The 19,411-nt window shown below is 71.1% G+C and overlaps 2 protein-coding genes across 2 annotated transcripts in view; one reads left to right on the forward strand and one right to left on the reverse strand.

Moving 5' to 3' along the window:
• Positions 1 to 8,318, forward strand: part of STKLD1 (serine/threonine kinase like domain containing 1) — a 23,930-nt gene extending 15,612 nt beyond the window's left edge. The window contains exons 10-20 of the mRNA XM_062208400.1: positions 169 to 332; positions 828 to 958; positions 1,540 to 1,623; positions 3,758 to 3,874; positions 4,863 to 5,000; positions 5,644 to 5,784; positions 6,197 to 6,325; positions 6,394 to 6,522; positions 7,571 to 7,711; positions 7,809 to 7,888; positions 8,187 to 8,318. Of these exons, the coding sequence (XP_062064384.1) occupies positions 169 to 332; positions 828 to 958; positions 1,540 to 1,623; positions 3,758 to 3,874; positions 4,863 to 5,000; positions 5,644 to 5,784; positions 6,197 to 6,325; positions 6,394 to 6,522; positions 7,571 to 7,711; positions 7,809 to 7,888; positions 8,187 to 8,318 (1,386 nt within the window). The remainder of the gene's footprint in view (positions 1 to 168; positions 333 to 827; positions 959 to 1,539; positions 1,624 to 3,757; positions 3,875 to 4,862; positions 5,001 to 5,643; positions 5,785 to 6,196; positions 6,326 to 6,393; positions 6,523 to 7,570; positions 7,712 to 7,808; positions 7,889 to 8,186) is intronic.
• REXO4 (REX4 homolog, 3'-5' exonuclease) lies at positions 8,195 to 17,351 on the reverse strand. The gene is made up of 9 exons (XM_062208401.1): positions 17,301 to 17,351; positions 14,879 to 15,346; positions 13,274 to 13,491; positions 12,518 to 12,655; positions 12,245 to 12,438; positions 11,019 to 11,167; positions 10,669 to 10,743; positions 9,675 to 9,749; positions 8,195 to 9,176 (listed from the first exon to the last, which is right to left on the reverse strand). Exons 1-9 carry the CDS (start codon positions 17,349 to 17,351, stop codon positions 9,069 to 9,071), a joined length of 1,476 nt encoding a protein of 491 aa, XP_062064385.1. The 3' UTR covers positions 8,195 to 9,068.
• Positions 17,352 to 19,411: the final 2,060 nt, after the last annotated feature.

Here is a 19,411-nt window from a genome sequence, read left to right on the forward strand (position 1 = left end):
GGCGTGGAGCATTGTCCTTGGCCCGCTCGCCCCTCCGGACCTCCGTCTCTTGTGCTGGCCGAGCTCCGGGGCGCCCGCGGCCTCCGGGCATCCTGGCCCCTCTGCAGCCAGGCCAGGGCCCAGGCTCCCCTCGGTTGTGGGGGCTCTCAACAGCGCCCTGTCTGGCAGGCCACAGAGGCCCTGCACCTGCGCAAGTCGCTCCGCGAGGGCCCGGGCGGCCTGAGGGCCGTCCTGAAGACCATGGCGGAGAGGCGGATCCCAGACACGGACACCTTTGCCTACCTGTTGCCGCTGATGCTCCAGGTCAGACCCCTGGACCGAGCAACAGTCAGGTGAGCCCGGGACGCAGGGTGCGCACTCCCCTCCCACGGCCCCTCCTCGGCACACGCCCGCTGGCTGCTGGCTTTTCCACGGCACACGGCTGGCACTCTGCCGTGCCCATGCGCCCTTGGGCTCGCCCACGCTTTGGCCATCCCAAGCTTCCCGGCAGCCCAGGGCCGGGGACGCGCTCGGGATGCGGAGCGAGCGTCCCCACAGCCCCAAGGACCCGGACACTTCGGGAGGAAGAGTGTGAATCGTAGTTTGCTTTAAAACCAGAAGAATCCAGCCTGGGTTCTGTGTCTACACCGCCCTTGGTCCTGACCGCGCAGGACAGAAGCAGTGCCCCGGCCATCGCCGCGCGACCTGGGCAGCCCTGTGCCCCGTGCGAGCTAAGTCCTTGGCGGAGGAGTCAGCGGCCACTTGCTGGGCAGATTCGGGCACGGGAGGGTCTGGCTCCAGCGCCGGCCCGGAGGCCGCAGGCGCCCCCGTTCTCCCCGCCCCTGCAGGGACGTCCTCCACGTCACCTTCGTGAGCAGCTCCTTCAAGTCCTCGTGCATTGCGCTGTCCCTGCACCAGCAGGCGGTGCCCCCGTCCATCACGGACGCGCTGCTGGACAGCAGCATCGCCAGCATCCTAGGTGACCTGGGGACAGGGGGTGGCCTTGGCGTCCCGCGGACCCGCCCCCGCCGGCCCTGCCCCTCTCGAAGGGCTAGTGCGGGCAGGGGGGCGGCTGCTAGGAGCCGCTGCTTGGCTCAGGACACCGCCCCGCGCAGACCCCGCCTCGCTGCCCTCCAGTGTGGCCTCGGGAAACCTGCGTCTCACTCAGCCCGCGGTCCCCCCACCCCCCACCCCTGCATCCTCAGGGGCCCTGAGCTGTCGGCAGAGCCCGCAGGGTCGGGTGGGTGGGTGCCCAGGGGTGGGTGGGTCCCCAGGGAGGGGTGGGTGCCCAGGGTGGGTGCCCAGGGGTGGGTGGGTCCCCAGGGGTGCGTGGGTCCCCAGGGAGGGTGGGTGCCCAGGGTGGGTGCCCAGGGGTGGGTGGGTGCCCAGGGTGGGTGCCCAGGGGTGGGTGGGTCCCCAGTGACGGATCTGCTGCGGGACGAGCGGCCAGGCCGCAGTGGCCTCGCCTGCACGGTGCGGACAGGGAGAGCGCCCCCTCGCGGCCTGGCGGTCCGGCCGGGGAGGCCACGCCCCCTCCCCACGCTGCGCTGCCCCCCGCAGAGGTCATGCAGAACTTCTCCAGCCGGCCCGAGGTCCAGCTCCGAAGCATGCAGAGGCTTTTGACGATGCGGGAAGATGAGCTAGGTAGACCCCTCCCCACCAGGTAGACCCCAGCCCCTCCCCTCCCCACCAGGTAGACCCCAGCCCCTCCCCTTCCCCAGCTGCTGCTGGGGCAGACCTGGGCCCCCGGCGCCGTCCAGTCCTCCCTGGGGCTTTCTCCTGCCCCGCCCTGGCTTGGACAGCAGCTCCTGGGTTCCCTGGCTCCACGGGGAGAGAGGGCGAGAGCACCTTCCTCACGGTTTAATGTTTATCTGTTCAAAGGCAGGCTCCCAGAGGGAGACACACACACACACAGAGACAGAGAGAGGAGGGGTCTTCCATCCGCTGGTCCACTCCCCAAGTGACTGCAGTGGCCAGGGCTGGCCAGGCTGCAGCCAGGAACCGGAACTCCATCCGGGTCTCCCACGTGGGTGCAGGGGCCCGAGCACTTGGGCCATCCTCCACTGCTTTCCCAGGCGCATTGGTAGGGAGCTGGATGGGAAGTGGAGCAGCCGGGACTCGAACCGGCGCTGGTATAGGAGGCCGGTGACACAGGCGGCAGCTCAGCCCGCTGCACCACAGCGCCAGCCCCCTTCACACGGTCTCCGGGTCTGTAAGACATCCTGACCCCTCCCTGCGGTGGGCGCCGGCGCGGGTTATCCCTCCGTCCACCCTCATCCGTCCCTCCCTCCACCACCGTCACCCGTCCCCCCCTCCGTCCACCCTCATCCGTCCCCCCCTCCACCACCCTCATCCGTCCCCCCCTCCGTCCACCCTCATCCGTCCCCCCCTCCACCACCCTCATCCGTCCCCCCCTCCGTCCACCGTCATCCGTCCCTCCCTCCGTCCACCCTCATCTGTCCCCCCCTCCATCCACCGTCACCTGTCCCTCCCCCCGTCCACCCTCATCCGTCCCCCCCTCCACCACCGTCATCCGTCCCCCCCCACCCTCATCCGTCCCCCCCTCCGTTCACCGTCATCCGTCCCCCCCACCCTCATCCGTCCCTCCCTCCGTCCACCGTCATCCCTCCATCCCTCCGTCCACCGTCATCCGTCCCCCCCTCCGTCCACCCTCATCCGTCCCCCCCTCCACCACCGTCATCCGTCCCCCCCACCCTCATCCGTCCCCCCCTCCGTTCACCGTCATCCGTCCCCCCCTACCCTCATCCGTCCCTCCCTCCGTCCACCGTCATCCCTCCATCCCTCCGTCCACCGTCATCCGTCCCCCCCTCCGTCCACCCTCATCCGTCCCCCCCTCCACCACCGTCATCCGTCCCCCCCACCCTCATCCGTCCCCCCCTCCGTTCACCGTCATCCGTCCCCCCTACCCTCATCCGTCCCTCCCTCCGTCCACCGTCATCCCTCCATCCCTCCGTCCACTGTCATCCGTCCCCCCCTCCGTCCACCCTCATCCGTCCCCCCCCTCCACCACCCTCATCCGTCCCCCCCTCCGTCCACCCTCATCCGTCCCTCAATTTTATCGTCCGTGCGTCCACCTCTGTCCACCATCCGCCCATCCATTTGTGCACTAGGATCCCCCGTGGCCGCCCCAGTGACTGACATCAGAGATCAGGGAAGGCCCAGCCATGACCCTCTAGTGAGGCCGGGGACGCTCATGCTGGCCATCGGCCATCGGCCTCTCCCCTCCTTGTGTCGCTGAGACACGGCTCTTCCCTCCCGAGGGAGCGGGGGACATGGGGCCCCTTGCTGGGCGCCGGGCCTTTCCAGCATCCAGGGCCACGCCAGCCTCAGGCAGCTCTGGAAATTGGGGCCAGCACGCCTGTCCTCAGCGTCCCCCACAAGCCACGCGCGACCCTCGCTCTTCCCCTGAGCACAGCCGGGAGGGCACGCAGCAGTGACGGGCTCCACGGCTGGCCGCTGCCCCTGCCCGCTCCAGGGTGTGGCCCCCAGCCTGGAGGGCTGTGTGGCACCCACACATGTCCACGCCAAGGCAGGCCCAGCCAGAGGCTCTGGGGACAGAGCAGAGGCCCCCCTCCTGGGTCCTGGGGTTCCTCACCTGTCGCTGGGAACCGGACCTCGCAGAGCTGTCGGAGGCCCAGCAGAGCTCAGCCAGAGCCCGACCACCAGGCAGCTCAGCGCCCCCCTCCACCCTCCTTTCGCTGCTGAGGCCCTGGAGACTCCCAGAAGCCTCTGCTTGCCTGGCCCGGTCTGCCCGCAGGTGTGCCGTGGCCCATGGAGCTGGTGGAGGTGGTGATCGCCGCCATGAAGCAGCACGAGCGGCTCTTGGACGTGCAGCTGTGCGGCTGCTCCCTGCTGCTGCGCGTCCTGGGCCAGGGTGGGTGTCGCCCCAGGCCCACGGTGCCCACCCCACCCCGGAGGAGGCCCGAGGCCCACGGTGCCCGCCCCCACTGGAGGAGGCCGCCCCAAGGCCCACGGTGCCCACCCCACCCTGGAGGAGGCCCGAGGCCCACGGTGCCCACCCCTGCCCTGGAGGGGGACGCCCCGAGGCCCACGGTACCCACCCCCACCCTGGAGGCCACCCCGAGGCCCACGGTGCCCACCCCACCCCACCCTGGAGGAGGCCTGAGGCCCACGGTGCCCTCCCCACCCTGGAGGGGGTCACCCCGAGGCCCACGGTGCCCACCCCTGCCCCGGAGGGGGTCGCCCCAAGGCCCACGGTGCCCACCCCACCCCCACCCTGGAGGCCGCCCGAGGCCCACGGTGCCCACCCCGCCCCGGAGGCTGCGCCCTGCTGGGCCCCTCCGACCCCTGCCCCCACCCAGGGATGACAGGGCCGAGGGCCGCGGGTCCCACTCGGGGCCTTTGTCTGCTCCATGGCCCTGGACAGCCCCGCCACTCCTGCCGGCTCCCAGCTCAAAAGAAGCGCTGTGCGCCAGCAGGGGCCAGCAGGGGCCAGCAGGGGCCAGCTCGGTGCTCGCGGCCCCGCGGGAGTGGTGGGAGCTGAGCGCTGGGGGCTTGGGTTCCGGCAGCTTCTCTAGATAGTTACGGCTGAAGCCTCTGGGGTTTCCAAACCAACAGTGCTTAGTGCCCACTCTGGCTTGACACCGAGGGTCCACCCCCACGTGCGTTCAGAGCGAGTGCCTTAAACCAGCGGGGTTAAGAGCCGGCAGTCCTGCTAAAGGCACTGGCTGGTGGGGGCGAGCGGCAGGGTCCCCGCCTGGTCCTCGGGCCCCGGCACCATGCCACAACCACCAAGTGGACGTGCGGGCCCAGGCAGGGAGGGGGACCCCCTGCGCCTTGTCTGTCTACCCTGGTGTCCAGCTTCCGGGTTAACCCTGGTCTCCCTCCTGTGCCCGGTGCAGCGCTGGCACAGGACGCGTCGGCAGAGGCCCCGTGGGACAGCGGCACGATCGCCAGCCTGCTGAGCGTCCTGCGGAGTCACCGGGAGCAGCAGCTGGTGGTGATGGTCTACAGCCTGCTCACCATCGTCTGTAGCCAGGGTGAGCCTGCCGGCCACGCCCAGCCAGCTCGTGGCTCCGGAGGGAGGCGCCGGGCTCGGCCCCAGCGGCTGCAGCTCCGTGCCGATGCGGCTCCATTCTGTCTCCCCACGCTGTGTGCACAGCGGCTCTATGCTTTTTGCCCCTGCTCATGAGAGCCCCAGCCAGGAAGCGCTGGGCAGGAGCGGGTCACCAGGACCCAGGCCACGCCCTTCCCCTCCCAGCCTGCCAGGCAAGGGGGCACTGCTCTCCCCTACAAGCTGGGGCTCCAGAGGGCCCGGGGACGCGGGGGCGGTGATGGAGGCCAGCCACGGCTTGGAGGGCCTGTCACACACACATCAGGACCCGTTTCTGGAGGGAAAGGGGACACTGGGCGCGGTGGGAACCTGAACCACTGGGCAACCTGGATGACGGACTGCCCTCCTGGGGACACGGTCCTGCTCGCATGTGGGAGGCACCGGCTGTTGTGTGGCCCCGAGGAGGGCCAGGCTAGGAACGGGATGTGTGGCCCAGGAGATGGACGGGCCCAGGGTAGCCCCAGGAATGCAGGTCAGATGGAGCTGCGGTGCCCAAGGCGAGCAGAGGGGGACAGTGTTCCAGGAAGGCTCCCTGGAGGAGGCGCCCTCCTCACTCTGGGCGTCCACAGCGTCGACCTCAGAGGAGCTGCAGAAGGCGGGGCTGTTTGAGCACATCTTGGAGCACGTTGCTGAGCAGCTGACCCGCTTCCCCGGCAACAGGGACCTCTGCATCGCCAGCCTGGGCCTGCTGTGGGCCCTGCTGGTGGACGGTGAGGGCCTGGGCCTCCCCGTACAGAGTGCAGAAGGCCGTGGGAGAGAGGGCAGCCGCCGTGCCAGAGGGGGGGCTGTGCGAGTCCCCGCAGGGCAGGCCCCGCCCTGGCTGTCCCCACCAGGCCCCAGTGCGAGGTCAGCTGTGGTGCTGGACGCCCCGATTCTGACTTGCACAGGGCCTCCGGGCCCCACCTTGGCACTGCGGTGCCCAGGGACTGAGGCTGGAGGCGACGGCCAGCACCGTGTGAGACCCCCGCCCGGCCCGGGCAGCCCCTCTCTCTGGATGTGGATGTGGGGGTGCGGGAAGCCCCAGCTCCTGCTGGGAGGGGGGAGGCGGCAGACGTGGGGGCAGGGGTGCACGTGCAGCAGGCCCTCCCCCAAGCCCAGGTGCCCGTCCCTGTCCGGCTCCAGCCGCCATCGTGAACAAGGCCCCCCTGGAGAAGATCCCAGGCCTGGTTGTCCAGGTGCTGACCGCCTACCCCGTGGACGTGGAAATGGCTGAGGCCGGCTGTGGGGTCTTCTGGCTGCTCTCGTTGCTGGGTAAGCAGTGGGCCCGGGGCTGCAGGGGCGGGGCACCGGGGCACACGGCACGGCTCTGCCCTCCGCAGGCTGCATACAGGAGCAGCAGTTTGAAGAGGTGGTGGCACTGTGCCTGCGGAGCATCCGGCTGAGCCAGGACAGGGTCCTGCTAGTCAACAACGCCTGTCGGGGGATGGCCAGCCTCGCCAAGGTGTCAGGTGAGCCTGGGGCCGTGGGGCTGGCACACGCCATCCAACACCCGCCGGCTGCCACAGTGAGCCCAAACATCACACACGCAAAAAATTTAAAGATTTATTTGAAAGGCAGAGTGATAGGGGAGACGGAGATCTGTGACAGCCAGAGCTGGGCCAGGCCGAGCCAGGAGCCCCACCCCGGTCTCCCACGGGCGCAGGGGCCCCAGCAGGGAGCCGGGCTGGACAAGAGCGGCCGGGCCTCAGCGGCACCCGGGCGTGCAGTGCCGGTATCACAGCGGCAGCCAAGCCTGCTTTCTGGTCTGATGTCGGCCGCTCCTGGTCCCACCGCACAGCAGCCGTGGGCCAGGCACACATGGGGCACAGCAGTCCCCGGGGCAGAGACCACGAGGCTGGTGCTGGCCACGGCTGCCAGCAGGGACAAACCAGGTCGGGGTCTGCGGCTGATGGTCCTTAAAGGCAGCATGCGAGCTCTCCCACCCACTGGCTCACTCACCAACGCCTGCAGCAGCCAGGGCCGGGCCAGGCCAGAGCCAGGAGCCCACAACTCACCCAGGGCCCCCGTGTGGGTGGCAGGGACCCAGGAGGCCAGGACTCCCAGCAGGCACTCGCATACGGGGTGCAGGTGTCCCAGGTAGAGGGGACCGAACGCCGCCCCCCGCCGTGGTCGGAGCCTCTGTGCTACGGAGCAGGGGCCGCGCGGCTCCGAGGGCCTTCCTGGTGCTGCCTGCCCTCCACGCACCGCGGGCTCAGCTCTGGGGTCCCATGGTGAGGTGGTCCCCGGCGGGCAGGCTGGCCGGGCCTGGGGCTACTCAGCTGCGGGAAGGCCTTCCCACTCGGGGAACGTCCTGGACGCTGGGCCCTCCAAGTCGGAGGTCGGCAGCGAGCGCCCGGCAGGACTGGGTCAGCAGGATGCGAGTCGGCTCTGCCCGGGCCTGCGGCGTGCCATCCTAGTCACCCCGACTCCCTGGACTGGCTCCACTGCCCCCCCACTCCCCAGGAGCACTGCGCACAGGCGCCGGCCCAGGGCTCACGCCCCTCCCCTCCCCCCCAGAGCTGGCGGCCTTCCGGGTGGCGGTGCTGGAGGACCACGGCAGCGGGCTCACGCTGCTCAGGGACCTGTACCAGCGGCACAGGGACGACCCCGAGGTGGTGGAGAACCTGTGCATGCTGCTGGCGCACCTGGCCCGCTACCGTGAGCCCCGCCCCCCACCCCCCGCGGCTCCCCGCCCCGAGGGCCCTAGGTGAGGGGTGCAGAGTGCGGACGCCCTCAGGACCCGCTCTGCCCCCAGGGGAGATCCTGCCTGAGCTGACCTCCAACGGCATCGGGGCCCTGGTGCAGGAGATCCGGGGCCGCTTCTCCTCCAGCCTGGTGAGTGACAGCAGGGCCTCGGCCAGGACGGAGCCCCCAGGCCAGGCGGCTGGCGTGGAAGTGACCTGTCCTCCACACAGTTCTGTGGTTCTCCTGCCTGCCCACTCCATCCCCACGACCGGGCCAAACGCTAACCCTAGAGCGGGGTGGGGACCCTCAGAGCTTTCCAGGGAGAGTGCCCCGCCCACACGGACACCCACCCTGCCCACACAGACCCCGCCCCGCCCACACAGACCCCACCCCGCCCAGCCTGTCCACACGGACCCCGCCCCGCCCACACGGACGCCTCTCCTTCCAGGAGCTGGTTTCCTACGCAGACACGGTGCTCAGCAGGCTGGAGGCGGCCGAGCTCCCCAGCCCCCAGAAGCAGGAGCGCCCCCACCTCCCGCAGGCCTCCGGCCTCCTCACAGGCCCCCTGCCCCAGCCCTGAGGGGCCTGCCCGCCCCCTGCTGGGGCCGCTGGCGAGGTGGTCTTTCCTCGGGGTGGGGGAAGGAGCCTGTGATCACTCGCCACTGACCAATAAAGGCCCCAGGCCCGCTGCTGGTGCCAGCCAGGGGCAGCCGTCCAGACACGGGGCCCTTCCAGAACCTTCTGCATGAGGGGAGGGAGGGGCGCCTCCAGCAGCCCCACTTCGAGTGGACACGTGCAGTGCTACACCCTCGGGGGGCGCCATGGCCATGGCTTTATTCACATGTCCGTAAAACCACCCACTCCTGACCACTGCCCACAGAGACCCCCACACCTGGGCCAGTGGGGAAGCTGCAGACCCGCCCATGTGAGGCCACAGCCAGCACAGGTCTCCGACAAGGAGATGCCCCGGCCTCCCGGAGTTAACTGGTCACCCTGCACAGGCCTCCAGGGCCCCACGCCCACCGTGCGGGGTGCTGGCAGCCACGGCCAGCTGTGGTTAACGGGACAGGAAGGGTCACTCCCTCGGTCTCTCTCAAATCCAGTGGCCACAGCCAAGCCCACCCCCTGCAGCTGCTGACTGCTGACCCCCCAGCCTGGGTCCCCCAAGTCCATCACCTGTGGCAACAGAGGAAACGGGGCCTCTCAGAGCAAGGCTGAGCCCAGCACAGACCAGGGCAGCACAGGGGCCACGGGGGCCGTGCCCGTCCCCACGCCTGTTCTGGCTGAGCCTGGGGGAGGGCGCTCTGGGCCCGCGGGCCCGGCAGCGGTGCTAGGCGTCCCGGCTGCAGTTCTTCCGAGCGGCCCCAGGGGGCGCTGGTCTCTCCCACTCCTTCTTCACCATGACGTAGAGCCGCATGGCCACCTGGGCGTCCTGGATCTGCAGGCCACGGAGAGCGCCGGCTGTCCCAGCTGGCCCACGGGTTAGACAGGGCCCCCGCGCCCCTCCCACCACCCCAGCTAGGGACACGCAGCTGGTGGGGTGCACACGCCGGGAGACCCAGCAGCACTGAGCAGGGGGCCCCGACGAGAGGCTGGCGCACAGAGCCGCTGACTCGGAGGAGCCTCGGAGCCCGCGGCTGGGTGCCAGGGTCAAGGCCGACAGCGAGCTGGGCGCTGCACTAGCCGGCCAGGCCACAGCCCTGGGTGCCGAGGCAGACGGGGCTCTGCTCCATGGAACTCCAGCTGCCGCCCCTCGGCTGCGCTAATCCTTAAACGTACACAGATCAGGCAACGTCTTCCAGTCCGCTCCGCGCCCGCCTCTGGGGGGGCCATGGCTTCCAGAGCAGGGGCTGCGTGGACCCCCTCCCCCGTGTCTGCGGGCAGGACGCACGCCTGGATCACGAGGTCAGGACGCCCGCGTGCCGAGGGCTCTTACCGAACAGTGCTCCGCCTGCTGCACCCTGAGCCCCAGGATCCTCTCCGACAGCAGCTTCAGTGACGGCCGGCCGCTCTGCCCAGGGGGGACAGTGTGGCCCTCAGCCCCCAGCCTCAGGACAGCGTGGCCCTGAGCCCCCAGCCTCTGCCCGGGCGGGGGACAGCGCAGCCCTGAGCCCCCAGCCTCTGCCCGGGCGGGGGACGTGTGGCCCTGAGCCCACAGCCTCTGCCCGGGGGGGGGGACAGCACGGCCCTGAGCCCACAGCCTCTGCCCAGGGGGGGACAGTGTGGCCCTGAGCCCCCCAGCCTCTGTCCAGGCGGGGGACAGCGCGGCCCTGAGCCCCCAGCCTCTGTCCAGACGGGGGACAGTGTGGCCCTGAGCCCACAGCCTCTGCCCGGGGGGGGACACAGCACGGCCCTGAGCCCACAGCCTCTGCCCGGGGGGGACAGTGTGGCCCTGAGCCCCCAGCCTCTACCCAGGCGGGGGACAGCGCGGCCCTGAGCCCCCAGCCTCTGCCCGGGGTGGGGACAGTGCAGCCCTGAGCCCACAGCCTCTGCCCGGGCGGGGGACAGTGTGGCCCTGAGCCCCCAGCCTCTGCCCGGGCGGGGGACAGCGCGGCCCTGAGCCCACAGCCTCTGTCCAGACGGGGGACAGTGTGGCCCTGAGCCCTGGCCGTCTGCTCTGTCCAGGCGGGGGACAGCACAGCCATCAGCCCCGGCCGTCTGCTCTGCCCAGGCAGGGGCACCTCACCCAACGACCCCTGTGCCCTCCACGGCAGCACAGTGCCACCCGGGCTGCGACACCTCCCCAGGAGTAAGGAGGGGCCAGAGCTGGCCTTCCACCCTCCCGTGGGGGCCCTGCCCCCCCCCAACACATGCCCCGCCCTCCCCTCAAGTCTTTTTAGTTAAAGGGAAAGCCACAAACGAGCGCTTTAGCCCGCGAGCCTGCCCCAGGGCCCGGAGCCAGCGGTCGCTGCAGGCCACGCCGCCAGTACCTTCACTTCCCTCCTGAACGGCCTGTACTTCTGGGTGTCTCGGATCTTCTTTTTCGGGTGATCAAGAAACAGTACCTAGAACGTTAACGACGACGGATCTCGTTCCTGGTTTGTAGCCGTGGGACCCTCTTCAAATCGCATCTCACAGGGCACCCAGTCCCTCTCACAGGGCGTGGCCTACATCTGCGCCGCCTCTGGGAAGACGGGCGGCAGTGCACTGGACACAGGTCGGACTGGAGCCCCGAGGGCAGCTGCCAGCACCGAGGGGTCGCGTGTGGGGCCCGGTCACGGCCCAGGTGCCCAGCAGGGGACAGCGGCAGCCCACCGCAGCCCTCAGGTGGGGGCCTCACGTGGCTGCTGCGACGCAGCGAGGGGCGAGGGTCGCAGGGCCACCTCCAGGACGGCGGCACCTTTAGGTCGTTGTGCAGCGCGTGCCCGACGAGGATCCTGCCCTGCAGGATTCCGGCCACCTCCTTCTGGACGGCTTCCAGCTCCGCTCCTGAGAATCAAGAGAGACGCCCCCACACGGGCGGAGGCCTCCCCGTGAGCCGCGACGGCCCCACCCGGTGACGCAAAGCCAAAGCCAGGGCTCGCGGTCACGCCTCCCAGACGGAAACAAAGCAAGCCTGGCTCCCGCCACAGGGTGGGCGACCGCTGGCCCAGGCCCAGACCCCCAGCCACCCTCTCCCACCACGCACCTCGGCCTGCCTCTGGCCTGACCCAGAACAAGCCTCCCCGCTACAAGACAGAGCTGCTGGCGGCCACGGCTCCGGGTGCCGGCCACGGCACAGGGCCACAGCGTCGGCCACGGCTCCGGGTGCCGGCCGCCGCACAGGGCCGCAGCGTCGGCCACGGCTCCGCGTGCCGGCCGCCGCACAGGGCCGCAGCGTCGGCCACGGCTCCGCGTGCCGGCCGCCGCACAGGGCCGCAGCGTCGGCCACGGCTCCGCGTGCCGGCCGCCGCACAGGGCCGCAGCGTCGGCCACGGCTCCGGGTGCCGGCCGCCGCACAGGGCCGCAGCGTCGGCCACGGCTCCGGGTGCCGGCCGCCGCACAGGGCCGCAGCGTTGGCCGTGCTCAGGCACAGCAGAGGCAACAGGGGGATGTGGGGCGAGGCGGAGACAGGGGAGCCCTCGCCCGGTCTCAAGTCGAGGAGCTCCCGGCTGCCTCCCCGCTCACACCAGGCTCAGCCGTGGCAGCGTCCAGGGTCGGACCCCACCCTACGGCCACCTCCTTGTCCCAGCCTCCAGCCTTTTCTCAATGCCACAGCTGAGAACCTTCCAGAACCTACCCCAGGTAAGGCTCCACTGCTTGTCACCTTCCTGGACTGCCCAGGGGCCTCACAAGGACCACAAGACCCCAGGACTCGGGCCCCTCCCAACCCTCCTGGTCCCCAGCACAAAGCCACCTGAGGTCTCAGGGTGGACGGGCAGGAGGCGCTGAAGCCGACACAAATGGACACGAGACACCCAGCGCGCCTGTGGAGCTGCACCGTGCCGGCCGCGGGCGCGCTAACCGGTGCCCGGGCTCCGGAGGGCGAGGGCTCCAGGAGAGAGGGGAGCGCGGCGGGCGCCGTACCCTGCTTCAGGTTTTCGGGCCGGACTCCGCTGACCGCGGTCCTGTAGTCGGTCACGGGCTCGGTGGGCTTGACGAACTTGTCGTAGACGCACTTGCCGTACTGGTTCACGATGGACACGCGGGCGACGATGCTCTCCTTCCCCTCGGGGCCCACTCCCACCATCTCACAATCCATGGCCAAGGCTCTCGTCAGGCTGCAGAGGGAACCCAGGGCCCCGGGTCAGCCCACGCCGGGAGCCCTGGGACCCGGCCGCCGGCCGCGAGCCCGCATACCCGCCGAAGGCCTGCTCCTTCACCAGGGTGACGCCGCTCCGCTTCCGCCCCAGCCGCGCTCTGGCTATCCTGGCTGCCTCCGGGCCCACGGCGGCCTCGATGTCCTCTGGGTCGACGTCGTCAAACCAGATGTCCTCCCTGCAGGCACACGACAGCAGGCTGACCCCGGGCCGGGCGGGTCGGGGGGTCCCAGGAGACCCCGGTTCCGTGGCTCCTTCAGCCCTGGGAACCGCGTACGACCAGCGACAGGGACAGAGCCCACAACAGGCTCCCACGACACCCAGCGGATGCCCGCGTCCTCCGGCACGTACAAAGCTTGTGCCGGCGACGCCGACTCCCGGGCTTCCCAGGAAAGCTGTCCCCGGCGCAGGGAAGGAGCCCCTCGCCGAGCGCTCCTGTCTCCCGAGTGGCCACCACAGAACTACAGTCACCAGGCACCGGGCCGGCATGCCGCCTCTCACCACCTCCCGCCACAGCAGGCCGTCAGGAGCCTGCCCCACCGCCCCGCTGGGGAAAGCCGGAACAGGTTTCCCACCAAAACGCTGCCCGCGCCCACGGAGAGCCGAGCTCTGCTCCACCTGCCGCTGGTGGGAACAACCGGGCAGGGAGCCGCCAGGCGCGCCGTGGAGACGCCGCCCTGCGGCTGGGCGCCGTACAGGGGCGCTGTGCACCACGGCGCAGGTGCAGCGGAGGCTGCCTCTGGCCTCTGTGCCCGCGTCCCCAGCCATAACCGGGCAGAGCCGCACGTGTACTCACTCCGTGGGCGGGGCCGGGGCGGCTTCCTTAGCTTTCTGCTTCTTGCGTCTTGGACAAAGGTCACCATCTGTCCTCTTGACGCCGCCGGCAGGGCGCTGTGCCGCGGTGGGGGGCCCTGCAGGACCGGGGGCGGGGTCAGCCTCAGGCTGCCTCCCGGACGGCGGCACTCGAGGGGCAGGGAGAGGCTCCTCCGGGGCCTGCGGTTTCCGTCTCAGCATCTGATGGGCGACACATTTCACGTTGGACACCAGGCACGCCCGAGTCCACAGACGACACGTGACCACGCCTGCGCCCTCGTGGTCTCCGCAGGGCGTGGAAAAGGCCGCCCTGGGCCCTGGGCAGGGGCTCGGCCCCGCCCCCGGCGTTGCCTGACCACAGCGCACCAGGCCCGAGGGGGACCTGGCCCGAGGCCCGGGGTGCCTGGAGCCAGGACAGCACCGAGGCCCCAGGAGAACCAGGGTCCCTCCGGCACCACACCGGGACCCACAGCCGGCGGTGCGCGCGGACGCCCACGCTCCACTCAGAACCGTGCCCCTCACACCCACCAGCCGTCTTTCTGCCGAGGCCAAGGCCAACGTCGGAGAGAAACCGGGGGCCACCGGGGGCTGCAGGAGCCCTCCCTGGGGGCACGGGCACCGCCTGGGGTTCTCGGCCACGACCGCCCGGGGGCTCGGGGCACGGCCAGCCTCGCGGCTCGACCTGGTTAGGACGGGCACCCCGCTGCAGGGGTGAGGCCGGGGTTCCCGCCGGAGCATCGGAGGGCTCGCCGCGCTCAGGCTCCCCGGGCTCCCTCCTGGGGGAGGGCCCACGCAGGGCGTCACAGGCTCCGGCCGGCGGCTGCTCTGGGCGGCCATCGCTCGCTGCCCCTCCAGCACAAGTGACTCTGCAGGACCCCGAGCCCCGCGGCAGCCAACCTCACCCTGCCTCGGCAGCACCTGCGCACTGCCCCCCGCCGAGCCTCACCCCTGCCTCCTCAGCACCTGCGCACTGCCCGGCCTCACCCCTGCCTCGGCAGCACCCGCGCACTGCCGAGCCTCACCCCTGCCTCGGCAGCACCCGCGCACTGCCGGCCTCACCCCTGCCTCCTCAGCACCCGCGCCGCCCCCGCCCGGCCTCACCCCTGCCTCCACAGCACCCGTGCACTGCCCCCGCCCGGCCTCACCCCTGCCTCCACAGCACCTGCGCACTGCCCGGCCTCACCCCTGCCTCCACAGCACCCGCACCGCCCCCGCCCGGCCTCACCCCTGCCTCCGCAGCACCCGCGCCGCCCCCGCCCGGCCTCACCCCTGCCTGCACAGCACCCGCGCCGCCCCCGCCAAGCCTCACCCCTGCCTCCGCAGCACCTGCACACCACCCCCCGCTGAGCCTCACCCCTGCCTCCGCAGCACCCGCGCTGCCCCCGCCCGGCCTCACCCCTGCCTCCACAGCGCCCGTGCACTGCTGAGCCTCACCCCTGCCTCGGCAGCACCTGCACACCACCCCCCGCTGAGCCTCACCCCTGCCTCCATAGCACCTGCGCACTGCTGAGCCTCACCCCTGCCTTGGCAGCACCCGCGCCGCCCCCGCCCGGCCTCACCCCTGCCCGCGCGGGCCCCCCCGCCTCACCTCCTGCAGCGCCTTCCAGTTCTGGGAAAAGTCTCCCGGGGCCGTCGGGGGCCGCACCGGCACAGCCCGCGCGGCCCCGCGCCGTCTTCTCTTCCTGCTCCTCCGCGCGCGAGCCGGGACCTGCGCCTTCGCCATCACGGCGCCGCCCTCGCCGGCCGAGACCCGCAGCGGCCGCCCCGCCGTGCAGCCCGGGGGCTCCCGCTCGGGGGCGCCCGCCCAGCGCAGCCCCGACGGACCCGCCGCGGGCACACGCGTGCGCCCCGGAAGCAGCTCCCAGGCGACCCCGGAAGAGACCCCCGCACGCGCCGCAAGCATGCGCACTGCGGCTGCGCGCAGTGCTCGTCTTCCTGCCACCGACCGGAAACAGGGCCCCCGCTTTTGGTTCCGCGCGGCCCGGAGCAGAACGGAGCTGTTCTCCCGGACGGGAACAGGACGGCCGCCCTCGCGAGCGGCGTCGCGGTCAGCGACCTAGGGGCGTGTGAGGGTAAACTCGGGGTCCCACGGAGATCCCGACGGGGAGGAGAAGTGCCGAAGCCGGAAGAGGCCCGGGGGACCGCTGTCGGTGTAACACCGCTGCGTGGCGGCCGGAAGGGGGCGCTGGGCGGCCTCGCGTGGCCCTGGGCCTCGGGTGCCCCTGTCCGCCCCGCCCAGCGGGGAGCCGGCCTGGGCCTCGGGTGCCCCTGTCCGCTCAGTGCAGCGGGGAGCCGGCCTGGGCCTCGGGTGCCCCTGTCCGCCCTGCACAGCGGGGAGCCGGCCTGGGCCTCGGGTGCCCCTGTCCGCTCAGTGCAGCGGGGAGCCGGCCTGGGCCTCGGGTGCCCCTGTCCGCTCAGTGCAGCGGGGAGCCGGCCTGGGCCTCGGGTGCCCCTGTCCGCCCAGCGGGGAGCCGGCCTGGGCCTCGGGTGCCCCTGTCCGCTCAGTGCAGCGGGGAGCCGGCCTGGGCCTCGGGTGCCCCTGTCCGCCCAGCGGGGAGCCGGCCTGGGCCTCGGGTGCCCCTGTCCGCGCAGCGGGGAGCCGGCCTGGGCCTCGGGTGCCCCTGTCCGCCCTGCACAGCGGGGAGCCGGCCTGGGCCTCGGGTGCCCCTGTCCGCCCAGCGGGGAGCCGGCCTGGGCCTCGGGTGCCCCTGTCCGCTCAGTGCAGCGGGGAGCCGGCCTGGGTCTCGGGTGCCCCTGTCCGCGCAGCGCGGAGCCGGCCTGGGCCTCGGGTGCCCCTGTCCGCCCAGCGGGGAGCCGGCCTGGGCCTCGGGTGCCCCTGTCCGCGCAGCGGGGAGCCGGCCTGGGCTCGGGTGCCCCTGTCCGCCCCGCCCAGCGGGGAGCCGGCCTGGGCCTCGGGTGCCCCTGTCCGGTCAGTGCAGTGCGGAGCCGGCCTGGGCCTTGGGTGCCCCTGTCCGCCCAGCGGGGAGCCGGCCTGGGCCTCGGGTGCCCCTGTCCGCCCCGCGCAGCGGGGAGCCGGCCTGGGCCTCTGGTGCCCCTGTCCGCCCAGTGCAGTGCGGAGCCGGCCTGGGCCTCGGGTGCCCCTGTCCGCGCAGCGGGGAGCCGGCCTGGGCCTCGGGTGCCCCTGTCCGCCCAGCGGGGAGCCGGCCTGGGCCTTGGGTGCCCCTGTCCGCCCAGCGGGGAGCCGGCCTGGGCCTCGGGTGCCCTTGTCCGCCCAGCGGGGAGCCGGCCTGGGCCTCGGGTGCCGCTGTCCGCCCTGCGCAGTGCGGAGCCGGCCTGGGCCTCGGGTGCCCCTGTCCGCCCAGCGGGGAGCCGGCCTGGGCCTCGGGTGCCCTTGTCCGCCCAGCGGGGAGCCGGCCTGGGCCTCGGGTGCCGCTGTCCGCTCAGTGCAGCGGGGAGCCGGCCTGGGCCTCGGGTGCCCCTGTCCGCTCAGTGCAGCGGGGAGCCGGCCTGGGCCTCGGGTGCCCCTGTCCGCCCCGCCCAGCGCAGAGCCGGCCTGGGCCTCGGGTGCCGCTGTCCGCCCCGCGCAGTGCGGAGCCGGCCTGGGCCTCGGGTGCCCCTGTCCGCCCCGCCCAGCGCAGAGCCGGCCTGGGCCTCGGGTGCCCCTGTCCGCCCCGCGCAGTGCGGAGCCGGCCTGGGCCTCGGGTGCCGCTGTCCGCCCCGCCCAGCGCAGAGCCGGCCTGGGTCTCGGGTGCCCCTGTCCGCGCAGCGGGGAGCCGGCCTGGGCCTCGGGTGCCCCTGTCCGCTCAGTGCAGTGCGGAGCCGGCCTGGGCCTCGGGTGCCCCTGTCCGCGCAGCGGGGAGCCGGCCTGGGCCTCGGGTGCCCCTGTCCGCTCAGTGCAGTGCGGAGCCGGCCTGGGCCTCGGGTGCCCCTGTCCGGTCAGTGCAGTGCGGAGCCGGCCTGGGCCTCGGGTGCCCCTGTCCGCTCAGTGCAGTGCGGAGCCGGCCTGGGCCTCGGGTGCCCCTGTCCGCTCAGTGCAGTGCGGAGCCGGCCTGGGCCTCGGGTGCCCGCTGCCCGGGGTACCCCGAGCCGTGCGGCGCCATTACCAGCGCTTCTATAATTAGAAAATGAGTGTGTGCGGTTTGGTGACGTCACCACAATTCTCGCAGCGTCGGCGCCCACAGCACCTGTTAGGAAGTCGGAAATCAGCCCACGCGTGGGGCCGGCGCCCGTGTCCGCCCCACTTCCGGTCCAGCTCCCTGCTGTGGCCTGGGGGAGCCGCAGGTGCCCCAGGTGCGTGGGAGACCCGGATGGAGCTGCTGGCTCCGGACAGCTGTCCGTCCGCTCCGACCGTGCCCGGCCCCGCTGAGCCTTGCTGCCTTGCCGTTCACCTGTGCTTGCTTTATTTTTGACAGGCAGAGTGGACAGTGAGAGGGACAGAGAGAAAGGTCTTCCTTTTTTGCCGTTGGTTCACCCTTCAATGGCCGCCGCGGCCGGCGCACCGTGCTGATCCGAAGCCAGGAGCCAGGTGCTTCTCCTGGTCTCCCATGGGGTGCAGGGCCCAGGGACTCGGGCCATCCTCCACTGCCTTCCCGGGCCATAGCAGAGAGCTGGCCTGGAAGAGGGGCAACCGGGACAGAATCCGGCGCCCCGACCGGGACTAGAACCCGGGGTGCCGGCGCCGCAGGCGGAGGATTAGCCTGTTGAGCCGCGGCACCGGCCTCACCTGTGCTTTCTTTCTTTCGAGGCCCAGAACCTATCCCACCCATCTGGATCCACAGCCGGGCTGGTTTGCACCTGTGTGGGGCGGGGCCTCAGAGAAGCTCCGCCCACACGGGAGTCCCCTGGGAGAGACCCCAGGGATGGGGGAGCCAAAGCGCAGAGGGCCCTGTTCTGGGACAGCAGAACATCTCCCTGTGCGCCATGCGGCATTTGGGATAGTTGAGTCCTGCCTTCTTTTTTCTCATTTGTTTATCTGAAATGCTGACTTACCTGGGCGGGTTTTATTTTTATTTTATTTTGATTTTCCAAATGTGGCACCCTGAAACCTGGGGCGGGGGGACGACGACCTCTGGAGGCCACGGTGACCTGTGAGCTGGCACGGGAGTGTGAGGTCAGGGGTCACGGGAGTGTGAGGTCAGGGGTCACGGGAGTGTGAGGTCAGGGGTCCCAGGAGCAGTCAGCCTGCGCTTGAGGGATGGAGCGCAGGGGAAGTGTTGGGGACTCGGGTGGGGGCGTGGGCACGGCAGGAAGTCAGATAGGAGCTTGTGTGTGTGACAAAGGCCTAAGGAGACGTCTGGGTCCAGCCTGTGCATCGCAAAGTCACCCCATAACGTTTCAGGGCAGCCCAGCCTTCGCATCCTGCCTGCCCCTTCCAGGATAACCACCCTTCCTCTAACCGGGGCCACGCCAGCCTGGCTTCCCCTGTCTGGTACCTTCAGGGGAAACTCAGCGAGGAAGTTGTCGTATTTACAGCCCAGAAGCCCTTTGTTCCAGGAGGAGCAGAGGTGGGGGGGCCGGACCCATCCCCTTAAGACCCCCAGCCTCAACCGGACTGCGCGCTCAGCCCTCGGCCGCGCTGCTGCCCGCCCGCCCGCCTGCCCGCCCAGGTGTGTTCTCTCCACTCAGCCATGCAGCCCCGCTCCCCCAGTCTGAGCGACTGGGCGCTCTCAGGCTCTGTCTGGAGAGGTGCCATCCGTCTTACGGGTGTCCTGCCCTACTGAACCGTGCTGTTCTACCTCCACGGCTCTGTCTCACGCCTGGATTCTTTCTTGCGCGAAGACGAGAACCCTGCCATTCTCCGGTGACAGGCAGAGCCCAGACCACGGAGACATGAACGCTGCTGGGATGCGCGCGTTGTCCCAGGAGCAAAAGGCAGCCATGATTTGCTTTAAAACCGGGCAGTGATGCAGTCTGATTTATGTGGTTTTTTGGGTAACGATTTATTTGGAAATCAGAGTTACACAGAGAGAGAGAGAGAGGCAGAGAGAGAGAGAGAAAGAGAGGGAGAGAGAGGGAGAGAGAGGTCTTCTGTCAGCTGGTTCACTCCCCAGATGGCCGCAGCTGCGCTGATCCGAAGCCTGGCGCTTCCTCCAGGTCTCCCACGCGGGTGCAGGGGCCCAAGGACTCGGGCCGTCCTCCACTGCTTTCCCAGGCCACAGCA

Source organism: Lepus europaeus, chromosome 12, assembly GCF_033115175.1.
Source record: "Lepus europaeus isolate LE1 chromosome 12, mLepTim1.pri, whole genome shotgun sequence".
Lineage (NCBI taxonomy): Eukaryota > Metazoa > Chordata > Mammalia > Lagomorpha > Leporidae > Lepus > Lepus europaeus.